Below are 19,206 nucleotides of genomic sequence, written 5' to 3'. Positions count from 1 at the left end.
AAAGGGTCTCCAGCTGTGCAGCAATCTGCTTCTGTCTCTTCTACCCAGGATAGGGAGATGAGGGAGATGTAGCTGGCATTTGGTGCAGCCAGCCAAGCCAGCACACAACATGTGGCACACATGAATTGGCTCCAAGAGGTGCCTGCCACAGCCCTGGGACAGCTCTGGGGACAGCTCCTGGCCTGGATCCAGCCAAATGCTCCATGTCCGTCCACTGAAACTCTTGGTGGGAGAGAAGACTTCAGCTCTCAGAGCTGTTGAGAGAGACTTTGGGGGAAATTTTCTCCCTGGTTTACCCTGTGAGTTGAACACAGGAAAGCAGACTACAGAACTCAGAAGGCACCAGAGAAAAGAAACAACCAAACATCCTAACAGGGGACAGAGGTTTCTATCAATCCTGGGTCCATCCCCAGCCCACCAACATGAAGATTCTGAGGTCCTACACTGGTTGTTTTCCCAAGCGTCTAAACTCGAGCTGTGACAACTCTTAGCTCTGAAACAATTGCCTCAGGAGTTTGTCTTACAAGCAAGGACAAACTTACTGGGCTGCTGACACAACCCTCATCACCTCCACTTCATGGTGGCTGCAGAAATCGCTGCTCATAAGCAGCTCCAGGTCCTTCCCAGCACAGTATATCAAAGTAAACCAGCAGCCTTTTCTATCTGACTGGGTGGCAAACTGCTGCAAGCAACTCCTGAGCCCTCCCAGCTGAAGCATGAGCCAGACTGTGACCTTGCCAGCCATCCCAGTGTGGGCTGTTTGTAATACTGAGTCAGAAAATCAGCTGAGCTCAGCCTTTACTGCTCCCTTTGCTTCAGAGTCAGCTACACCTCCTGAGTCTGGCTTCAAATGCCACAGTTCCACACGTGGATAAGAGGGATAAAATATCAAGCATTTACAGGAGTTAGCTCTAAAGCAGAAGTTTGAAAAAGGAAGGTATGTACCCCTTGTATAATTATATATTTAGTGTTACTGTTTTGCTTTTATAAACAAATTTATCACAGAAAGTAACAGACATTTTCAACACTGCATGCTTAGAAAAGCAGTAGCATATTTTAAAATTACCAGCCCTCCTCCACAAAGCTGTGCACTGCTTGCTAACAGAGATTCACAATCTCACAACACCATAAAACATTCCTTTCCACTCCAAATGCTTCAGGAGGTACCTCCCTTCTAACAAACAAAACAAATCAGTGGGTTGGGCATTTTCCTGAGTCTAAATGTATAAACACTCATTTTCATTCCATGAACAGAAATCATTATCATAGAATCATTTAGGTTGGAAAAGGCCTCTAAGATGAACAGCAATCATTACCCCAGTCCCACCATGTTCAGCACTAAACCATGACCCCAAGTGCACATCCACATGTCTTTGGAACCCCTCCAGGCTGGTGGCTCCAGCACTGCTCTGAGCAGCCTGTTTCAATGCCAAACCATCCTTCTGGTAGACATTTTTCCTAATACCCAATATAAACCTCCCCTGGCACAACTTGAGCCTATTTTGTCCTATCACTTGTTACCTGGGAGAAATCCCCACCTTGTACAACCTCCTTTTGGGTGGTTGTAGAGAGATAAAATCCCCCTGAGCCTCTTTTCTCCAGGCTAAGCACTCCCAGCTCCTCCAGCCCCTCCCCATCAGCCTTGTGCTGCAGACCCTGCACCAGCTCCACTGGGGAACTGCTCCAGACCTCAGCATCTGCCCTGTCATGAGGGGCCTGGAGCAGGATGCTCTGCCAAAGTGGGGGGGAAATTGCTCAGATTTTACCCTATTTGCAAATAAGTTGTAAGTGTTGGATGGAGAAGGAGGGGCTCATGTGAATTTTGGTGTTGAAGAATGCTGAGACCAGCCTGACTCACCAATCCCAAAGCTAAACATTCTGAGGATGTGGAAAAACAATGTTCCTGACAGAAACAGGCACTGATGGGGATGTGACAAAGTTCCTGATAAGGAGAGCAACAAGAGACAGCCCTGGTGACTCACCTGAAGCTGCTGAGGCTGCCCAGCTGGCACAGCTCACAGCACAAGTGATCCAAGAGAGTTTGGGGTTTGCTGTGGAGATGGTCTTTGCTCCAAGTTTGGACTAATTGCTCTACATCCTGGAGCTGGTAGAAGTTAAACTATCAGACTGATATAAGACTGAATGTTTTGGTTCCCAGTGGACTGTATTGCAGTTCTCATTATGAAAAGGTTCCTGTATCAGTGTTGGTACTGGCACTGAGCTTCACAGTTGCTGCCTGCTGCAGCTTATGTGCTTTTTAAAGCACCTCTCAAACATCCTTATCTCTAGCAGAGATGTTATGTTCTAATTAAGTAGAAAATAATTTTATCTTTAGATGAAATGTGATTCACTCTCCTAAATGCCTGCCTCCTCATCTCTAAATAAAACTCATTTTAGTTAACAATTCAGTTTCATGTTTCAGCTGCAGCTCCTCTAGGACCTTCACCCCATGCACAATTCATAACCAACCCTGCAACATCAAGGGCAGAGCCATAACGAGCCTAAGGGACAAAATAAGCTGCAATCAGGGCCCCTGGCTTGTGCCCAGAGGAGGTTGAAAGAGCAATTCAGAGCCACAGGTCCCTTTATTACATGCAGATGAGTTTAAGCACACAAAAATAATAGCAGAAAACCACAAAGTTTCTTTCATCTTCTCTCCCTCCCTTTTTTTTTTGAGGCATGTCTGTCATGTGCAAAAACCACATTCTAATTTCTAACAATCTTTTTGAGTTTGAGGGTTTTTACCCTATGCAGAAAAAGGCACGGCCCAGAAGGACTGTGCTCATTAAAGCACAATGAAAGATGACAACAACAACAAAGAACATTATCCTATCCTGTGGCTGTGTACTTTTACTTGCCTCCTAACAGCAACTCACTGCATTGCTGTGCACTAGCACAGACACATCATCACAAAACATAACTTTATCTAGGAATTGTTCTCTCCTGAAGCACTACAGACACATCACAAAACATGGCTTTACCTAGGAATTGTTCTCTCCTGAAGCAGTACAGTCACATCATCACAAAACATGGCTTTACCTAGGAATTGTTCTCTCCTAAAGCAGGTGAGCAGCAGCCCCAGGGCTGATTTATCTCATCTGTCACCTGCCCTGCCCTCAGCACCACCTCCTGCTCAGGTGTCAGGATGCGAGGGCTCTCTGCACTGAACCTCAATAAATTCATCTGAAGCACAACACAATTTATCTGTTCTTAAACAAACCAAGCAATTCTGATGAACCAAGCCAACTGCATGAAGTTTGCTGATGTGAGGTAGAAATCAGGACAAGTTCCAGCACTCAAACCTCTCACAGCAGTTCCCTCAATCCCATCTGGTCTGATGCAATGTAAAATAGGAATTGCAGCAGTTTTCACTCCAATGTGGTTTGTCTGCTTTCAAGAAAGGATTCAATCACATTCAATTACTTAACTGCACTACAAAATGCAGATTTTTCCAAATAAAAAAGCCTGATTTGAACCCTCTAGATTGTATAGATTCCTACACAGCACACAAAACTATGTTTCTTACTTTTTGGAAAACAAACAAACAAAAATCCTTACAAACAAAGAAAAAATCCCAAAACAACCCCCAAATATTTCAGTAAAGAAAGAATGCTTAAACAACACATAATCATGGTCATTTTTAAACACACCTATAGAGCACTATATGTAAAAAACATGAGGACACTTACAGAATTGTAGACTGAGGCTCAAAAAGGCTAACAAGGCTGCCAAGGCCAGCAAGAACAGAAATCGGTTTCGGAAAAGCATTATTATTTTTCACTCTGCTTGCTCTTCATGGTTTCATCTTCAGATAGCTGTGGTTCCTGCAAACAACAAAACAGTGGCAAATACATATTTCAGATGTGGAAGCGTCAGTTATTCTTTAAAGGCAAGCACACAAGGCAATTCAAATTGGCAACAACAAAATGGAGAAGTTGCCTTCATCCTAACAATAGATTCCTAACTGTATTTCCACAACAAAACTTTCAGGTAAATAAAAAGGATTTCCATTTTCCATAAAATCAGACTTGCTCCTGCAAACACAGGGTTAATACTCACATTCACAATGCTTAAGATAAAAAAGAGTAAGAAAAGCTGTCAATACCACTACACAGTAAACAAAAAAGGAATAAAGCCTCGGCAGTCATTACTCATTGCAAAAACAAAAATACAAAAATCCCAAGCCATCTCCTGAAAACATCCAAACACACTTTTCCTTGCAAAATGACATTCTGAAGAGCACAGAATTTGCTGAAGTTTTCACAGATGTAGGTTCTCCTGCTCTATATAAGGGATGAGAGGGGGTTGCTCTCCCCCCTACATGCCTTTTTTTTTCTTTTTTAAACAACCAGCTGCTCTTATGTGCAAGAGATTCCTCCTCCTAGCACTGACAGTGTGCTGCAGGAAATTGGTTAGTCTTGAAAGAAACCTTCTGAGATTCCCAGATCCTTTGAACTGAGTTCTATTTATGACACAACATTCAAACCTGTTGACAGAAAGTAACTTTTTCGACTCCACTGTTTCTTTTTGCCCCAGAACTTATTTCCTCACAGAATGAGGCCTCTCTTTATTTTTTCTGCTTTTGAGAATGACATGTCTTACATACACAAGTAATTAATACATATTTGCTTACCAAAATTCTTCTAGACTCCAAAAACTAACCACCTCTAATAAGATTGTAATCTCTGAGTGATGATAAAACCACAACTTCGAAATTCTGGGTTTTTTCTACACTGCTCCCTTTCCCCTCCCCCCAAATTATTTTCTTACTAATATTTGAAAAGGTCTCAGGAATCACTGAAATTATTTTATCCACTGGAGCTGGTCTTGAAAAGAGTTGTGTGATTGCAGAACGTGAAATCCATTAAACACATACATTTTGCAGGACTGAGGTCTTTCCACCTCATTTTACTTGGACAGCTACTTTTACAGCTTTTGGAAACTGTGGAAAATGGAAAGATCTGGAGATTCTGAGAAGCAAGAAACCAGAGTCATTACAGTATTTTTCCCAAATGCCAACAGCACCATAAATGGCATGTGCAAGCAGTAATAAAAATAAAGTAAAAAGAGAGGGAGAGGGAAAGTTGGAAGGAACAATTTTTAACAGTTCTCATGTTAAAAAATCATAGCTCATCATGGAACATCCATGTGAAAGGCAGGCAGAAGCAAAACTGAACTACACCACTGCAACTCAACAAAGCTGGGAAGGATAGAAGGTAAAAGGATTAGTCTATGTCAAACACCAGGAGAGAATAAAGCAGTTCAACCAAACAGATGGGACAACAGAAGGAACCACAGGAAAGAGCAGAAAATAGATTTAGCAGGGAGGAGAAGGTAAAATCTGTTAAAAAGCTCTCAGGAATGAGAGGTCTTATGCACAGTCTACACAGATTAATACTGTTTTGCATAAAATAAAGCTACCACTAAAAAAATATTAAAGACTGAAAAATAGATCTTACTTCATGTTAGCAAAATGTTTTCCTGAGTAAGCTTAATGAGCTTTAAGCTTTAATTGCAAGATCAGAAGCTTTAAAACATTGAGTGTGAAGGCATCATTCAAGAAACTACAAAGTGGAAAGAATTTTCTTTTGAATCCACTCTGGCTTGCCAACAAATTAAAAGTTGCTCTGTTGCAACTTATGAGGAATAGGAACAGCTCCTGCTGAGCAGCTGTTAATTAAAAGGCTGTCAACACAATTTGCCATCAGCTCCTCCTCGGCTGGAAGCTGCAGGAATCAGGTGCAGGGATGTGAGGCTGAGTCCTGAAGCCTCTGCCCCTCCAGGCTGGCACACGAGCTACCCCAGGGCACAGCTCTACCTGGCCAGCACATGTAAGGGAGGGCAGTACAGTGAGAATGGAGAGCACTCACTGAAGTGAGAACTGGTAAGCTAAAAAATATAAAAGGAAGCCTGGAGGGGGGAGAAATAAAAGCAAAACAACCTTATCTTCCCACAAAACTATTCTTACATGCAGATGAAACAGAACAACAAACCACAGAGTGAAACACATTTAGGGTGTTCAGGACAGAGTCTGACAGAGCAAGAGCACTGCAGAGCATCCTCTGCTAATCTGACATGTTGGCACTGCTGCTCTTTATCTGCTTACCCAGGACAGAGGCAGGTCCTGGCCCAGCCTCACACCCTGAATTCCCAAAGGACAATTCCTTCACCAGCTGCCAGCACCACCTCTCTGGGCTGCAGGAACAGAGCCTGGCTCTGCCCTTCCCAGCCGAGGAAGGACTCGCCTGTTAAAGGGGTGAGCACCACACCCAGGCGGGGCTCAGGGCCAGGAGCAGCTCCTGACACCTGCCCACAGTGCAGGGATTGATGTTCACCCCTGAGACAGGCAGGTTTAGATTGGATATCAGGAAAAAGTTCTTCCCAGAAAGGGCTGCCAAGCATTGGAACGGGCTGCCCAGGGCAGTGGTGGAGGCACCATCCCTGGAGGGGTTTAACAGACCTGGGGATGTGGTGGTGCTCAGGGCTTGGTGCTCAGGGTTTGGCAGTGCTGGGGGAACAGTTGGACTTGACCTTTTTCAACCTAAACAATTCCACAGTTCTGTTTCTATAAATGCAGTACTTGATAACAATGACCTATAAAAATCCAAACATTCTAGCCACACTAATTTTAAATGTGACACACTTAAACAGTTTAGAAATTCATAAGGATTGTCATTAATAAAGCGTGCTACATTGAAATGCAGGTAAAAGGCAACTCCTCAGTCACTTTTTGCAGCATACCTATCCACAGAATGTAACTTTTCCTTTTAAACATGATCCCAAATCTCAGCTCATCAAAACACGCCAGAATGACTCACAGCACTCAGAGCACCCCGGGTACTTATCTAATCTCACACAAGTGCTGGTGCAAGGTGTTACTGCGTGCTCACACAAAGTAAAAACAGCCTTGTGGCTGAAGGCCAGGCCAGGGAGTCAGGAGAAATTAGTAACTACCTAGAAATGCTGGAGAGAGGCAGGCAGGCAGCCTGGAGGCCAGAGCAGAGCAGCTGGCAGCACCAACCTAGATTGTGTTCAGCACTGGAGGGGCACTGCCACCACACAGAACCTGCCCTGGCAGCACCAGCTCCTCAGCAGAACAGACACAAAGCACTTCTTGACTGGCTAAACTTCTTTTGTTTAAGTCAGGCCCTGAAAATAACTTTATATCAATGCTTTCAAAGTGAGATTAGATGTGACAGTAAACCAGCACTGCCAAACTCCTGTGCCAATTGACTGATGCTGTTACATCCTCTAAATCACCATCTATAATACAAACCTACTCTCCAGCATGAAGAGCAAGCACAGAATTGTACTGACTCACCATGACAGCTTAAATGAATTTACTTGATTAAAACAGCATGTCTCCATAAATAATCAATAGTACTCCTCAAAGTCTGCCTCAATAAAATTACTGTATTTATCTGACATGCTGCATCAAAATGACATTGTCTACCAAAGCACAAGTGAGCAAAAGTGATCACAATGAAAAAAACAGCAAAGACAAATGGAGACTTTGCTCCAAAAGGAAGGCAGTGCTCAGTCTGTACATAACTATCTGCCAAAGACAGAGAAAAGTATATTTCAGAGCAAGCTTATAGAGTGTAGGAGGGAGAACAAAAAGCCCACAGGCAACAAAAGGTTGATTTGGAGTAACATTCATAGATAGTTTTAGGAAAGGTCACAGAGTAACACAGGGACCCACCCATCAGTCTCTTATCTCTACACTGCATAAGAGATTTTAACTATAATTTATTTTTGATATATCTTTTGCTTTTCATCTACATCTGTAAGCTTATTTTTTGACAAAGCCTGTTTTGAAGGCATCTGAAATGAAGGTTACAGTTCCTGACACAATTACAATGAAAAGTTCTGCCCTGACTTTAACTCGTGATGCCCCACCAATCTCTCCCCAGCCATTGGGCAGCCTACCAGGCACATTTTTCATCTGCTCACAAGTCCAGCCCCCAGACAACTTCAGACAGTGAGTTCATACTCTTGAATTAGCAACTACAGAAAACAGTTGTGTCAGCAAATGGCACAAGTCAAGCCTTTTCTTTGGCACTTCAAGGAATTTGCCTTTTTTCCCTGCAGGAATGTAAAATAGTGGCTGGGATTTTCTGGTCATGACCAAATCCACCAGTGCAAGAACCAGAACAGAGTGGAAATGGGAACACGCAGCAGAACCAATTCCCTGGTCAGCATGACCTGCTTAGTTACTGATGCCTGTAATTGTCACAGTGAGGAAACCCTCACAAAACCCCTGCAGCCACTGCAGCAGCAGCAATTTAAATTGGACATATGATCCCTGCAACATTGAGGGTGCATTTTGCACGGCACCACAAAGTAGCACAGCATCTGTGATACTGCTCAGCACAACCCTCCATTTTCCCATTGGAAAAAAACAAGAAGCACACTCTTTTTTTTCAAATAGCATTTACAAATAAACAGGTCACAACACTTCTAAAAGGAGTAAAACCAGCTCATCATTGAAAATATTAAATAAGGCCTGCTCAGTAGTGTTATTCGTGTTAGCCCACTCACCCCATGAGTTAAGCTGGAAGTCAGTAACCACAGGACATGCAAAACTCAACTGGAAGTACAAACAGGTCAGCAGCCTCATGAAGCAAAAATAAACAAAACAACACACGTACAAAGAAACCCCCAACACCTAAGAGAAGATAAAAAAAGCCATGATAAAAAAGGCAACGTACCACTCCACAAGTAAGGCATGGAAACAGCAAGTGCCAACAACAGTGCCTGTCCTATAGAACACGGCTACATGTAAAAACTAATAGCTACTTATAAAATACTTTTATTTCTTAACTACTTAACATTTTACCACAAGTATCTGATTACAAAAGAAAAACAGCTAAGTTACTGAATATATTTTAGTACAATAAAATGTCCACATCCAAATTTTTCTTGTCTTCTGTTTGCAAGTTTCTTCTTACCTAGCCCATTCTAAAACCCTCATGCTGGCCCAGCTGGTGCTGCAAGATGCAAAAGCTTTGCAGTGGCCCAGCAGTACTGCCCAGCCTTCCAAGAGAGCAGCAGAAGCTCCCACTCCATGCAAGCCAGGGGATCAAACAGATCTTTGAACAATTCTGCCCCTCTGTACAGCGCTCACTTTCCCAGTGCAGCAGATTTACCTCTGAATTTAATAAGCCTGACGAGTGCTGAGCACACAGAAGTGGTGAAGGGACCAACAGCCAGGCTGAGCATTGGCACACCTCAAAGATAATCCACTGCTCTCAAAATACAGGGTTCCCTGGACTCCAAAATCTGAGCTTTCAAACCTCAACGTGCACAAGCAGACAAACTGGTGAACATATTAAACATCTCTTTCTCCTCAGCAGCTTTCAAGTTTGAGCAGGACTCTCATAAAGTTTTATACTGGAAATGCTGGAACAGCCACCTTCAGCTCACATCCTTCGGAGGGGTTTCCTTCTGGCTGTTTCCTTCTGGTTGTTTCCTTCTGGCTGTTTCCTTCTGTGCAGTTCTGTCCTGCTCAGTCACCATTGGGAGCTGCCTTCTTTCAGGTACCAGAGGCCAAGAGATGTGAGCAGAACAAATGTTTGCATAGTTCAGGTTTGCATTTGATTTTGCCAGTCTAAGTCCTTTAGAATGTATTTGTTTTATTGAACTTAAAACCTACCAGTCTATGAATCTCCTGAAACTGGGCAATAAACACAGTCATGCAGAGACACCTATGTTCAGGTTTTGTGCAATAATATTAAGTTAATGCAGTGTAACATTAGAACACTACAGCTATTCTTTATGAGTTTCACAGCATTGGAAGTTGACTCTTCAGCCAGAAATCTCTCAATTTCTGGAATTTCCTTACAGTTACATCAATTTTCTGGTGAAATGATGCCCACATTATCTTGAACAAACATAACTGAGTAAAAAAAAAATTTTAAAAGCATGGGAACTGTCAAAAAAGCATGAAAAGATCATGAAGTGTTGGATTTTAATTGGTTTTTTCACCCTTGCACAGCAAACCATTTAGGTGTGTCAGCTTACCTCCCTGTACTCTGACCACTAACCACCTTGCAAGGAAACACTTCGAAAACCAAATGCTTCTGACAACTCAAACAAGTACTTTTGGAAGAAATACCCTAACTGTGAGTTGTAAATACCCTTATAAACAACTTGAAAGCCAAAACAGGGGTTTTTTTAAGACCAAACACAATAATTTCTGTCATGAAGTCACTAAACAGGATCAATGCTGCAGTTTCTACATAATCAATGTTCCTATAACTATTAATAAGAAAAATATAAGTAAATACATGAACTAATTTAGAGACGAAGACAACCATAGTTTGAGAGTATAAGGTACAATAAATATCTGATTCTTTGGGGATGAAGTCACTGCCCTAGAATGCTCTTTTCCTTCTCCATGCTCTCTACTATTCCTAAAATTATCAGTATATGTGAGAGAAGTCCTCAACAGTTGCAATTCAAATAATGCAAATAATGTTTCCACATTCTACACATCCTTTCATTAAAATAAATAAATAAAACCACGATAAATTGAGTCTCCTTTTCTCCCAGAACATTTCCCTTTACACTCAGCTTGGACACAGCTTGCTGCCTTCATGCCAGGCTCTGGCAGCACCCTGGCAGCAAAGGCATTTTTGCTCCTACCAGCTTCACTGGTCTATTTACACAGAATATGCAGTGTTCCCATCAGCCAGGACACAGGGATGACATGCCCTGCCTGGAGGAACTCAACAAAAGTCTAAATTAGCTCTGACAATAAACAAAGAGAAAAAGCAGGGCTGCACATAGAAACAATTACGGAATGTTTATTCCAAGCTGTCTGCAGAGCCCTTTATGTTCTACTTTCTCACAGATTTAGACATCTGTTTAGACCAGAGGACAAAACAGTGGTCAGCAGCATGATCCACGTTGCCAGCTCACACATTCTCTCCCTTTTGATTTGTACTTTTAGTCACTGATGCTATGCTCCACGTCACTCTGAGGCTCAGAGGCAGACAGGAACCTCTGTGAGTTCTGCTGCACACCATGGAAAACACAAAAGCTCCACATGGCACCCAAGGGAACCTCTGAAGGCCTTAGCAGAGGTGTCTGCTTGGCACCATCAACGCTGCTCTAAGCTCAGGGTGCAGCACAATCCCTGAAGGATGTGGGTTTGAATCTGAAGCCACATTTTGGACAGAACATGATACAGCACAGACTGCTTCCCTCAAACCACAGAGAAGCTTCACTGCTGTGTTACAGTCTACCAACAAAATCCAATCTATAATAAAATCTGTCAAAGTACAAAGCTTTCAACAGAGTTCAAATAACGATGGATCACAACCTATTCCCCTTTTTAAAAAGTCAGGCTTCATGGCATACCCAAATCCTAAGTATTGAAGAGACCACTGCAGTTCCTTCACCAGCTTAAAACCTCTTATTTTCATATTCCTTTTATGAATTGTTGAAAATCACCATGCTTTGGCCTTTGGTTTTCCAACTATGCCTTTACAGGTCTCATGTGGTTTACTCACTTGAACAGCACACATATGAGATCATGAAATACTTCCAGGAGTAGGTGTTCTTAACTTTGGTTTCTTTTGGTCCACATAAACCCTTAATTCAAGAGATTCTTCAGCTCAGACAAACTTTCAGCAAGTGTTTTGATCTGGCTTTGATCACCTCTTTTTGGTTGGAAATAAGATCAGTGTCCTACACTACTGTGTAGAAGTCTTAAAAAACTTGAGGTCAATACCAACCCATCAGTCCAACACATCATTTTGGAGGCTCTGCTTGAACCAGATTTTAATACCCAGGAAGATCTGTCACAAGCCCAACTCTGTTATCCACTTCAGGAACGTCCCCATATTCCTACTCCTTTTCCTATGCAATAATAATTCATACAAGCCTCTGAAAGGCAGAGAAAGTAAAAACAAAACCAAAGGAAGTTCTTGTACTTCCTTAAAGGAAACTGAGCAACTCTTTTTAACAGTATTATGAAACTTGAAGGAAACCGTATGATTTGATGGCTCTAGGCCAGAACTGAATATTAACTGGCTGCAAAACCATTCTAGAACATAGAGAAAATTAAATAATTCTTAAAAAACAGCACCAGGATGTAATTATTTTAAACTTACAATTTTAAAACTATATACCATATGCTCATAACCATAAGCATAGATCCTAATCACCCCCAGATCACAGGCAGTGGCTGATCAGATAACATCACAGCTCCAAAAAGCACACAAAGGCAATGCAGCTAACATGCTTGAATTGTTAAATGATTTTTGGGGTTTCTTTTGAAGTTCAGGTTTTACTTTTTTGCAGGTTTTTTTGTTTGAACAGCTCCATCTCCTGCAATAACACTCCCCTGTGCGTGTGTTTCCTCTGAGCAGGAATCTGCCTCCCTCTGCCCCTGTGCCAGGGGTTGTGTCCTGAGGCAAATACCTTCTTCTGGCACTAACTTTGGAATTAAACACTGCAGGGATACACTCAAAGCTGGTTGTGATCAACCAGGGAAGACAAGTTGAATAAACAGATCAGTGAAGAAAGCTCATAAACACAGAAAAATGCTTATTTTCCCACACTGAGTCAAATTTATCCCATGTAATGTCCAAGATGATGCTAATGATAAGGACAGTATTCTTCACTGCTTGTCAGCTCTTCCACTTAGGTTAGATTTGGATTTGAAATGTGATCTGAGTTCCCAAATCTGTACTTCTTTTAATTCCAATGACCTTATACTGGGTCAGGTTATACCCTACCTCACACACACATATTCTACTGGTGGAAGTCACACACCCACACACCTCAGGGGCTCACACAGGTTCATTTGCTCACAGTATCCAACCTGAATGGATTTGGGGAGACTTTATCTCTTCAGCCCACTCCCCATCCTGTCTTATATCCCATCTTCACCTGGTCCTTCATTCCTCACCTCTGGAAAACTGCCAGAATTTGAACCCAGTGCCCCAGCCATTCCCCCACAGCTGTCAGCTCACCCTAAAATGTCCCAATTCACATCTGGTGATTTGGCCACTACTGAGAGCTTTCCACATAGTAAAGCATCATTTTCCTAAATTAGCTTAATTGTAGATGTGAAAAATGGCAGTGCAACAGCCTGGGAAGTGTTTGTGCAAGAGGGATGGAAGGGATGATATTGATTTTATTACCCATCACATTTCTACTCTATCCTATCCTTGTGTTTAAGCTATATTTTGACCCTCATCCCAAAAGATTTTTCTTCTGCCTGTAGCCCTACATGAGATCTGTTCCATCCTATTATTGTAAGTCAAATCACCCAAAACTTCCATATTCAGCCACTTCCATAAAATCTCAAGGATTCGAAATTACAGGGCAGATACACACTTCTGTTCCAAATGGAAAGTTTGTGCTTCTCCACACATTCCACTATTACCCATTGCAGCTCATACTGGAGAGGAAAAAACTATTCAAGATACTTTGTTCAGCAGTTTTGTCATCTTCCTGCAATCTAACCCCAGAATGGTGATTTCACAGATGCATTAGCACACAGTCAGCATTTTCTGCTGCCCTTTCCTCCCCACAAAGCTTTGCACAACTGCCAGCTTGCCTGGCTGGAGAGCTGGATGGGGAATAACACAGGCAGCATACTGGGAAAAGAGCCATGCTGCTGGCAGAGGGGCAGGCCTGGCTTTTCCCTGGATCCTTGTGGCAGCAGCCAAGCTAACCACGAGGAACACATCATCTCACAGACAGCTGAACACACAGGCACAGGCAGAGAGTCATTGCTTCAGAAGGAAAAATAAAAATAGGCTCAGGTAAACAGCGCTGGCATTAAACATCATGTCCCAGCATTTCCTTTGGCTACAGTTTTGTTGCTTTAGTTGCTTAGCTGGTTTTACATTTTATAAGCTCCCCATGAAGGTGCCCAAAGGTCTTCAGAGAGAGAAACACAAGCTGTGTTCAGACTCAGGAGCAATCAACAACCCAACATCACAACCACAGACGCAGGGAAGGTGAATAAAGCATGAGAAATGCATGGCAGAGTGCAAGAACCAGTGCCAGCATTACTTTGTCCTTTTGAACAATGATTAACCACAGAGGGCAGCAGCTGTCTGCAGGGTCCCACTGCCAGCACCGGGAAGGCACAGTTCAGCATCTTCCACTGCACAACTGTGACATTTATTATTGCACACACTGACACACAGCTCTCGTGTCTGGTTTGTTATTTTTACAAAGGAAACCGTGGATGTGACAATTTGGGGGGGAAACTGACTTCATTCTTGGTTCATGCTGAAGTTTTAGGTGGCTGTAAAAACTGTGAATGGATCAGCTGAAAAACAGCCACTGATGAGTATTTCCAGACAGCCCTTCTGAAAGTGTTTACCATGTGGCACAAACAAATAAGCCTAATTATTTCAGCTTCCAAAAACCAGCTACTTTAAAGAAATATGCCAGCTGTCTAGCTTTTCAAAACCCAGTTTACTTCTCTAATCAATATGAAACAGCCTGTCAATCATGCTCTGAATCCTCTGCCTGTCATCAGAACCACTTAGTATGTAATCACACATTTACCATCTACCTATGTAGCCTTCCTGGAAAATGTTTCTATTATCAGCTTGCACAATGCAGAAAGAATGCTCTTCCTTGCTGCTTAGGATGAACCATTACATTGATGATTCAGGCATTATCTGTTTTTTTAAGAAGAATCATAAATGCCATTTGTCACAGTACACCTTCCCACTCTTATATTTCTTCACTGAACAAAAAAATGTCTCACCCAGCTGTAATCAGAGAACATCTAATATTTTCAAGACAAACAAGAACATGAATTTTGAATTCTAACCTAAACCAAATGGCACAAAACAAGTCATATGGGCAAACCTCACATGCTCCTACATTGACATAAGTCAAGACTCATGTATCCTCCCCTATAAATTTTAGACAATAAAATTTTCCACATTCTTCTGCCCTAAATAGTGTGCTAAGCTAAATTCTTGCTTCAGGGGACTCACTTTGGGATTCACCAAAGTGCAGCCTGATTTTAACAGAATATGAAGCATGTCACAGTCTGCAGAGCATTCCTAGAATCATCCTGGAAAACTGCTACAGAAACCCTCAGTCATCATCCTTTACATAGCTTTATGACCAACTGTTTCCAATTCTGTTTCTGTGCAATTTATGCCATACACTGGCCTGCATTTCCAGTCCCTGTTCCAGAAAGTATTTTCAAAAGGATTTCAAAAATAAATAAAAAATATGCATTTTGAAGCACAATATTTTATCAGCACTGCAAAGTTTTAATACAAGGCCATTAAAATTACCACGACACTCAAATCCATACAAGCAAATATCTTGCATGAAATCTACATTTAAGTCTCCTCCCAAGCATTTGACATATCTTCACTTTTTTGCTGTGAAATTTAAGTTGCTTTTTTAAAAAATATCTAATAAAGGTATATAATTTACCATCCAAGCCAGAGTTTTTTAAACACACCCTTCTGAAGGTGACTCACCTAGAGAAGGGCAAGATTAAAGGCTTTGTTCAAACACTTCCTGAACGTGATGCACTGCTGGGGCAGTTTTGGCCCAAACTACACTCTTTGTCCAACATTTGGACCACTGAGGTTCTTTATCAGCAGCTCTTTTCTCACCCTGGAGGCTGCTGGTAACAGCTCTGTGTGTGCTGCTCCAGTGCCTGTCAGGGGAGCTGGGCTGCCACGATATCTTTCCCTGCACGTTATTGGTATCTTATCTACAGTAACTCCCAAAACTTTCCTGTATTCCCTGTAACAAACTCCATTTTCTTTAATCTTCTCATACTTCCTTCATCAAATGATTCCCTTAACAGCCAAAGCAATAGCTGTGTGTTCTGTGCACACTCCCAAGCTCTTGGGAGAACACCTTCATCCTTTTGCTAGAGGCAGGCTTGAAGGCTCCACCTCCTTGAACAATTAAAGCACCACCACCTCCTCTGTAGCATCCGCCATAAACCATAAATCTAAATCATAAAAGCATATGTTAGTGGGTGGCTTAACATTTAATTCCTTTGCTCATGTGATGTATGCTTGTGAGCAACAATATCTCAGAGTGGTTTTCCACTTAATTAATGGCCAACGTGCTATTGTTGGTCAAAAGATAAAACTGTGGGGAGATGACGAGGCTATGCAACTAGAACTGACCATAAATCCAGATAAAAGCCACATTCAGAACCACATGAATCCACCGTTCATGTTTTGGGCAATAACATGCAGACACACTTAAAATACAAAGCCTTTGTATGCAAAAGAACTTTTTTTTAATATTTGGAACTTCATCAGATAAAACATCAAAAAAATTCAATTAAAGTCTAGTTTCAAAGGTCTCCTATGAGACTGTGAAAATGAAAAAAGAACATACATAAGAAAGCTCACAGGACACTTTCGGTTTCATTTGTCTAAGGAGGTTATGGTAAGTGTGTAAACATACACACCCCTTGTAAAACCACTGGAGGAGCACACTTCATGGGAGACAGTGATTCTGCAGACCACAAAGCATTGCTTTTCCGTTTCTTCACTTCAAGATGCCCACCTCTAACACTAGACCAAAAAAAGCTCAGAAGACAAAAAAAAGCTCTTAGAGAAAATGAAGTTCCCAATCATGAAAATTGAACAATTTAAGTAAATGCCTGCAGCCTAAGCCGAGGCACACCTCTGCACAGGTACAGACACAGCCTCAGTTACACCAAAGCCATTTTACAGTTCTGCTGTTGTCAGACCTTCCCTGCCATCCCTCAATGCTTCCTTTGCCCCAGAACAGGGAGCTTGCTCAGTATGGATTGAATCTTATAAAAAGTAGTATTTCAGTACTACTGAGTTTACATAACATATTCAAGATACTACAATTAAAAGCCATTAGAGAGAGGAGCATATGTGTTTTAGCCATGTGCACTACTTGTAGTTACCTTTTTGAGAAGATTAAAATTAAGCAGCTTTTGCTTTTCATCTCACTCAGATCCTCCCACTACAAAATCTGTCTGAGCTAATCCTCCTTCTAGAGACTTCAAAACAGGGCATAAGTATTACAGCTACTTACTGCCAAAATGTGCTGGTTTAATATCCCATTACTATTGTAATACTGGCACAATAACTTATTATATGTGACAGCTTTTGCAGTTAGTACAAAGATAGAGCCACTTATTCAGTACTGGTTTTTTCATCACAGAAAAATATCTTTGTAAAATTTGTAGAAGAGAAAATTTAAGATATGTACTTAGATGCTCATCTGAGACTATGATGCCAGACAAAATAAAAGGCTTATAAAGTCATTACACATGCTTTTCTCACCCTGTCATTTTCATTGTTAAAGACTTTATGTAAAGTGATCAGTCCAGAAATTCAGGTTACAAATGCATTGTTGCATTCAGTGTTTACAAATGCATTGTTCAGCCCTTACTCCCAGCATTGTAAAACACGCTTTCACAGAGTTTTGTTTTGTTTTTTAAGGGCTACACTCTGCACGAAGGCCAAGACAATGTCCATCAGAGCACACCTCCAATGAGAAGCCCATGCTTGCCAAAACGTCCAGGGTCATTTCTCAGGAACCTACAGCACAGAGATACACTAAGAAGTCTGTTCAAGACCTTAAAATTATCTAGGTTAAGTATGTGCGATGAAAAGGATGCTACGGGACCACGCTAAAGACAAGAGGCATCAGGAAACAGGTGAATTCACAAAGTTCACTTCGGCCACGGTGTACCCGCCAACAAAGGATGACAAGTCCGGTACCCGGAGCGGCGGAGCCCCGCTCCAGCCGAGGCGGGCACCCGCGAGCCAGGCTCGGGACGGGGGGAATGGCAGGGGGATGAGCCCGCCAGCCCCTGCCCTGCAGCGCTCGCACAGCCCGGGTCACACAGCCCGGGTCACACACACGGCTCGCACAGCCCGGGTCACACAGCCCGGGTCACACACACGACTCGCACAGCCCGGGTCACACAGCCCGGGTCACACACACGGCTCGCACAGCCCGGGTCACACACACGGCTCGCACAGCCCGGGTCACACACACGGCTCGCACAGCCCGGGTCACACACACGGCTCGCACAGCCCGGCTCGCACAGCCCGGGTCACACACCCGGCTCGCACAGCCCCGGTCACACACCCGGCTCGCACAGTCCGGGTCCCGTCCGGCGGAGGGGCTGCAGGGCTGGCCCGCCCCGAGGCCCCGCGGAGGGGCTGCCGGCCGAGCCCCCGCCCGCCAGGCCGGGCCGGCCGCGGCTCCGCGCCCGCAGCGCTCCCGCTGCCCCTTTCGGAGCCGGGCGCGGGCCGCGCCCCCGCCGCCCCGGGCGTCGGCAGCTACCGCCCGCCTGCTCCGCCGAGCCCCTACCGGGCAGCGGAGCCCCGCGGGTAGGGCAGGGGCGTGCCGGGACACCGGCCACAGCGCTCCCCGCCGGCGGTGTCCCACCTGCCCGCCGGGGGCCCGGCCCCGCCCGCAGCCGCCCCTTACCTGCCTCGCCGCGCTCGGCGCCTCCTCCGGGCCCGGAGCGGGAGCCGCTGCCGCCGCCTCCTCCCGGGGCCGGAGCTGGAGCCGCCGGAGCCGCCACCCCACGGCCGCGGCTCCGCGCCCGCCGAGCGCCCGGCCCGCCCGAGCGCCGCCCCCACGGCCACACCGCCCGCCCGCGCCCCCTGCCGGCCGCCGCCGCCACTGCCCGGGCAGCGGGGACCGGACGGGGACGGGGACGGGGACGGGAATGGGACGGGACTGCGACTGGAACGGGACTGCGACGGGATGGGACCGGGACAGGGCGGACTTGGTCCCACAGCTGATGTGGACGGGGCGCCCGCTGCCGCCCGCCGCGTACGCGGCCCGCCCGCCAAGGAGCCGGGAAGCGTCAGCCCTCTGAAGCCGCCTTCCTTCGCAGCCACAGAGAGGCTCCGGGGCCAACAGCGGGCACCCAGCCCGGGTTCCCCACGCCCCGGCCGTGGTTTTCAACTTCCCGCTGCTGTCAGCCTGCAGCGTTGGAGCGGATGGCTGGCAGGAGAGGTGGCACGACCATCTCCGGGCCAGGTGGGTTCTGCCGCTGACTCCGCTGGCACCCTCTTCTGATATTTGACTCACCGGGACTGCGGCTGGAAGCTGTCACGGTCCTTTGGAAGAAATGCCATAAATTTCAGTACGGAGGTATAACAAGCACATTCTCTTGTGCAGCTGATAAAAGTGAATTCATTCCATAGCTTGCACAGTACTCACCAGTATTTGCTCCAA

At 44.3% G+C, this 19,206-nt stretch overlaps 1 protein-coding gene across 2 annotated transcripts in view; it reads right to left on the bottom strand.

Annotated features, from left to right (window-relative positions):
* The window catches only part of PXYLP1 (2-phosphoxylose phosphatase 1), a 48,947-nt gene extending 30,340 nt beyond the window's left edge, over positions 1-18,607 (bottom strand). The window contains exons 1-2 of one of the 2 annotated variants that reach the window (XM_063408364.1): positions 18,448-18,607; positions 3,690-3,824 (exon numbers count right to left, since the gene is read on the bottom strand). In XM_063408364.1, coding sequence (XP_063264434.1) covers positions 3,690-3,768 — 79 coding nt within the window. In that variant the 5' untranslated portion in view covers positions 3,769-3,824; positions 18,448-18,607. The remainder of the gene's footprint in view (positions 1-3,689; positions 3,825-18,447) is intronic. The other variant, XM_063408365.1, reaches the window with a different exon arrangement.
* Between the last annotated feature and the right edge of the window lie 599 nt (positions 18,608-19,206).

This window comes from Prinia subflava, chromosome 11 (assembly GCF_021018805.1).
Source record: "Prinia subflava isolate CZ2003 ecotype Zambia chromosome 11, Cam_Psub_1.2, whole genome shotgun sequence".
Classification (NCBI taxonomy): Eukaryota; Metazoa; Chordata; class Aves; order Passeriformes; family Cisticolidae; genus Prinia; species Prinia subflava.
Note: the sequence above shows the minus strand (reverse complement) of the source record. Positions and strands in the feature narration are given on the sequence as shown.